Source organism: Lithobates pipiens, unplaced genomic scaffold, assembly GCF_037356315.1.
Source record: "Lithobates pipiens isolate NorthernLeopardFrog02 unplaced genomic scaffold, aLitPip1_a1.2 Scaffold_18, whole genome shotgun sequence".
Taxonomy (NCBI): domain Eukaryota; kingdom Metazoa; phylum Chordata; class Amphibia; order Anura; family Ranidae; genus Lithobates; species Lithobates pipiens.
The window spans coordinates 20,755,967-20,761,418 of NW_027507758.1; the positions used below are offsets into that span (position 1 = coordinate 20,755,967).

The following is a 5,452-nucleotide window of genomic DNA, read 5'->3' on the forward strand; positions in this document are numbered from 1 at the left end:
GGTGCGGGGTGGGGGGTTCCGCTGCCCTCCGTTGGTGCGGGGGGGGGGGGGGGTCCGCTGCCCTCCGTTGGTGCGGGGGGGGGGGGGGGGGTCCGCTGCCCTCCGTTGGTGCGGGGGGGGGGGGGGTCCGCTGCCCTCCGTTGGTGCTGGGGGGGGGGGGTCCGCTGCCCTCCGTTGGTGCGGGGGGGGGGGTCCGCTGCCCTCTGTTGGTGCGGGGGGGGGGTCCGCTGCCCTCCGTTGGTGCGGGGGGGGGTCCGCTGCCCTCAGTTTGTGTGGGGGGGGGGGTCCACTGCCCTCCGTTTGTGCGCGGGGGGGGTACCGCTGCCCTCCGTTGGTGCGGGGGGGGGGGTCCGCTGCCCTCCGTTGGTGCGGGGGGGGGGGGGGTCCGCTGCCCTCCGTTGGTGCGGGGGGGGGGTCCGCTGCCCTCCGTTGGTGCTGGGGGGGGGGGGGTCCGCTGCCCTCCGTTGGTGCTGGGGGGGGTCCCTGAGTGAATCTTCAGTACACACAGGGTAATCTGCACACAAAGATGAATATCCCAGCACCCACGGAGGGCCGCAGACCCCCCCCCCCCAGCACCCACGGAGGGCCACGGACCCCCCCCAGCACCCACGGAGGGCCGCGGACCTCCGTGGGTGCTTGGGGGGGGGGGGGCCGCGGCCCTCAGTGGGTGCTGGGATATTCATCTTTGTGTGCAGATTACCCTGTGTGTACTGAAGATTCACTCTCCCACATGCAGGCCCAGGAACCCCATGGTTCATAAAGGGGAGAGTGAACATCCATCTTAGAACTCAGAAGTGATATGGATTACATCACTCCTGCATTCAACTGTCACTTTTCCCGGTTCCTATGTCCGGTGAAGAAGCTAATGGAGCGTGATCTGCACTCCCAATGTGCTTCAGTGGAGGTCAAGTGAGACATCGGGGCAGGTTGGTTGGGGAGTCTAATAGATCCCTGATGTCTCATTAAAGAGAACCTGGTCGCAACAAAATTGTATCACATCTTAGCAATGCGATTTAAAAAAATAAAAAAGGAAGCTGAACTTAAAATTCCCACCCAAAAGAAACAAACTGAGCCTGATTTTCCACCAAGTACACACTTATATGAATAATACTCCCCTCCCCTTTGTAGAGGTTTCCTCTCACTTCCTGCCGTGTTTCTGGAAGAGGAAGCGAAAGGAAATCTTCCTAATGGTGAACACAAGGGATTTAAATTGTCCCTCCTCCACCCAAAATAAAAAAAAAAAAATTATTTCAGGGCAATACATAGACTGTAAGATGGTTGATCTGGTGATTACGAATTACCCCTGAAGAAAGAATAAAACGCACAGAAAGCAGTCTAATACACTCATTGTACAAATGATCACTTTATTACTTAGAGGTGATAATGGCGGAGTCCAGGCAGGAAAAGGAAAAGAGTACCTGTCTCCGTCATATAATGGACTGGGCGATGGCCAGCACCTTGGAGTTCTCGCCTTCCTTCCTTAGGGAAGATGAAATTGGGACCCGGATTCTGGTGCCCACAGGGTTGCCATTGTCCTCTATAAGTATCACATTGTTGGAGTCGAAGCGGGAGGTCATGGAAGGTCCGGGCATCTTGTGGCCCACTATCAGAGCTTTTTTCTTCTGCCCCTTTATGGCCAAGAGGATTTTATCTCCAACTTTCCCCACACCGGTCTTGTTGTAAATATGGATGCAGCGAGGGGGCTTGTGATAGGGCGTATTTCCCAGGGTGCTGTTATCCACCACGCGAACCCGCGTCAGCTTCTGGATGGCTCCGCACGATGCCGAGAGGCTGGAGGACAGAACACAACTGGCGTCACTAAGTGCAAACTGCAGCCACTGTACAGATCCATCATGAACCCTTTCTCAATGTTTACCTGTATATTCCTAACTGATCTGTTGGTAAAAAAAAACCATTTACAGAGCCTAGTATGAAGTTTATAGACACACAGCTAAGTTATTTAAAGCCGTGAGACTTCAGATACAGCCAAATGGAGCTTAGCCCCTCCACCCCGACAGTACATACACACTAATATTTATATATATATATATATATATATCACACACAGCCTCACCGGACTGGGCTTTTTTCCAGTGGGCCCGCATATAGGCATATCTGTCTTTGTGCTAGGAGTGTGGCACACAGCATGCCCCCAGGACAGAGACCAGGGTCTCACGGGACCCCCGGGACCCGTGTCAACGATTGGGACCTCAAACTCCTGGTTACAGGTCACCTGATCGCTGTCATGGTCTCCAATTGCTGATTGGCCATCACAGTGATCAGTCACTGAAGCCCACCCCTGTGTTTCTCTCTCTGTGAATAGAGAGGAAAGATACATTGTATCTCTCTCTTTGCTTGCAAAGAGAGAGAGATACAAACATCTGTGTGTAAAAAATAAAATAAAAAATAAAGGAAAAAATACCAAGATCAAGGTTTTATCTAGGTCAGTGCCAGGGTTAGCGTTTGGGTCAAGGGTCATGGTCAGTATATTTTGGGCAGGATATTTTCCTTCTTAACCCCTTCATGCCGACGTTACACAAATATACAGCCCCACTAGACTGGGCTTCTTTCCTTGGGGCCACATATTTGCGTATATATCTCCCCTTGTACTGGGAAGGTGCCGCACGGCACACTCCCAGCACAGAGACCAAGGTCTCACTGCGAGCCCCAGGCCTCGTATGACCGATCGGGACCCGGAACTCGAGATTCCGGGTCACCAGATAGCCTCCGCTTGGCTACACGGTGATCAGTCAATGTAAAGCCCACCCCCATGTTTTCTTTGTCTGTGCATGGGAGGAGAGAGATAGATGGTAGTGAGAAGAAAAAAAAATATATATAGTGCCAGGGTTAGTGTTTGGGTCAGGGTCGGTATTTTTTTTTTTTGGACAGAATTTTTATTTATTTCTTTTTTCGTTTGAGGGTCCGTTCACACAGGGGCAACACGACTTGTAGGCGACTTGAGTGAGGCAACTTGGACACGACTTGAGTTTAGATCACAGCGCGACTTGGGACGACTTCAACACGACTTGTAATGACTTCGACCTGACTTGGGACGACTTACAAGTCGCCCCAGGCCAGGCGACTTTTGCCGTGGCCAAGCAGAGAATGAGCTCAAGGGGGAACTCCACGCCAAATTTCTGAAAAAAATTTGGCGTGGGTTCCCCCTCCGAGAGCATACCAGGCCCTTAGGTCTGGTATGGATTCCAAGGGGAACCCCCTACGCCAAAAAAACGGCGTGGGGGTCCCCCCAGATCCACATCAGACCCTTATCCGAGCACGCTACCCGGCCGGCCAGGAAAGGGGGTGGGGGACGAGCGGGCGCCCCCCCCTCCTGAGCCGTACCAGGCCGCGTGCCCTCAACATGGGGGGGTGCCTTGGGGTAGGGGGGGCGTGCGGCCCCCCCACCCCAAAGCACCTTGTCCCCATGTCGATGAGGACAAGGGCCTCTTCCCGACAACCCTGGCCGTTGGTTGTCGGGGTCTGCGGGCGGGGGGCTTATCGGAATCCGGGAGCCCCCTTTAATAAGGGGGCCCCCGGATACCGGCCCCCCACCCTATGTGAATGAGTATGGGGTACAATGTACCCCTACCCATTCACCTGTGAAAAAAAGTACAAAAAAAAAACACAACACAGGGAAAAAATATTTTATTGCACAGCTCCGGGGGTCTTCCGTCTTCGGGGGTCTTCTCGCCGGACTCCTCCGCTATCTTCTTGTAGCTCTTTTGCTAGCGGAGGAGTCCGGCTTTCTTCCTCGCCGCCGGCCTCTTCTCCCGACTTCGGGGGTCTTGTCCCCCTCTTCGGTTCTTCTGCCGGCGCCGCCTTCCGTTCTTCTCCTTCTTCTTCTCCTGGAGATGTTGACTCGACGAGCTCTCCGGCCGCAATGCCAGGGACGCGCTGCGCTGCCACTTATATAGGGACAATGGGGCGGTGTCACATGGGTTGATGTCACATGGGTTGATGTCACATGGTGACCCCACCCCCTTACCATGTGACATCAACCCATGTGACATCAACCCATGTGACACCGCCCCATTGTCCCTATATAAGTGGCAGCGCAGCGCGTCCCTGGCATTGCGGCCGGAGAGCTCGTCGAGTCAACATCTCCAGGAGAAGAAGAAGGAGAAGGAGAAGAACGGAAGGCGGCGGCGGCGACGACAGAAGACCGGGCCACCGCCTGTAAAAGAGCTATAAGAAGGCGCGGTGGCCCGGCAGAAGAACCGAAGAGGGGGACAAGACCCCCGAAGTCGGGAGAAGAGGCCGGCGGCAAAAAAGAAAGCCGGACTCCTCCGCTAGCAAAAGAGCTACAAGAAGATAGCGGAGGAGTCCGGCGAGAAGACCCCCGAAGACGGAAGACCCCCGGAGCTGTGCAATAAAATATTTTTTCCCTGTGTTGTGTTTTTTTTGTACTTTTTTTCACAGGTGAATGGGTAGGGGTACATTGTACCCCATACTCATTCACATAGGGTGGGGGGCCGGTATTATTAAAGGGGGCTCCCGGATTCCGATAAGCCCCCCGCCCGCGGACCCCGACAACCAACGGCCAGGGTTGTCGGGAAGAGGCCCTTGTCCTCATCGACATGGGGACAAGGTGCTTTGGGGTGGGGGGGCCGCACGCCCCCCCTCCCCCAAGGCACCCCCCCCATGTTGAGGGCACGCGGCCTGGTACGGCTCAAGAGGGGGGGGGCGCCCGCTCGTCCCCACCCCCTTTCCTGGCCGGCCGGGTAGCGTGTTCGGATAAGGGTCTGGTGTGGATCTGGGGGGACCCCCACGCCGTTTTTTCGGCGTAGGGGGTTCCCCTTGGAATCCATACCAGACCTAAGGGCCTGGTATGCTCTCGGAGGGGGAACCCACGCCGAATTTTTTTCAGAAATTTGGCGTGGAGTTCCCCCTTCAGAGCTAATAATTCTGTCAAAGTCGCCTCCGTATAGACAGAAATCCGACTTGGAGGCGACCTCCATTGAAATCAATGGGTACCGGTCGCCTACAAGTCGGATTCAAGTAGTACAGGAACTTCTTTTAAAGTCGGAGCGACTTCAGTAGCGTGCATTAAGACAGCTCTCATTCACTTACATTGGTTTTTAAATGTTGTCCGACCTGAGGAGACTTGGGGCGACTTGAAGTCGGATCCCAAGTTGCCCCTGTGTGAACGGACTCTGAGTGTCTGTGTGTTTTACGTAGGATTAAAAAATAAATAAATAAATAAAAAAGCAAAATACGCGCCATTGTTTTTGTTCTGTACTACAGGTACAAACAACAACTAATATGTGGTATCGCTACAATCATCGAGATCAGGAGAATTTATTTTGGGTTGTTCTTTGGTGGAAGGTTATGATTGTACCAAGAAATATACAGCTACTAATTTATTTAGATAATAAAAAAAAAAAATTAAAAAAAAATAAAAAAAATAAAAAAAAAAAATCAGGAGACATCCTTTTTTTTTTCCTGAGGAAAA

General features: G+C 53.5%; 1 protein-coding gene across 1 annotated transcript; it reads right to left on the reverse strand.

Moving 5' to 3' along the window:
* Positions 1-1,347: 1,347 nt before the first annotated feature.
* Positions 1,348-2,772, reverse strand: MRPL14 (mitochondrial ribosomal protein L14). Its single transcript, XM_077485065.1, has 2 exons — positions 2,660-2,772; positions 1,348-1,860 (listed from the first exon to the last, which is right to left on the reverse strand). Exons 1-2 carry the CDS (start codon positions 2,770-2,772, stop codon positions 1,428-1,430), a joined length of 546 nt encoding a protein of 181 aa, XP_077341191.1. The 3' UTR covers positions 1,348-1,427.
* Between the last annotated feature and the right edge of the window lie 2,680 nt (positions 2,773-5,452).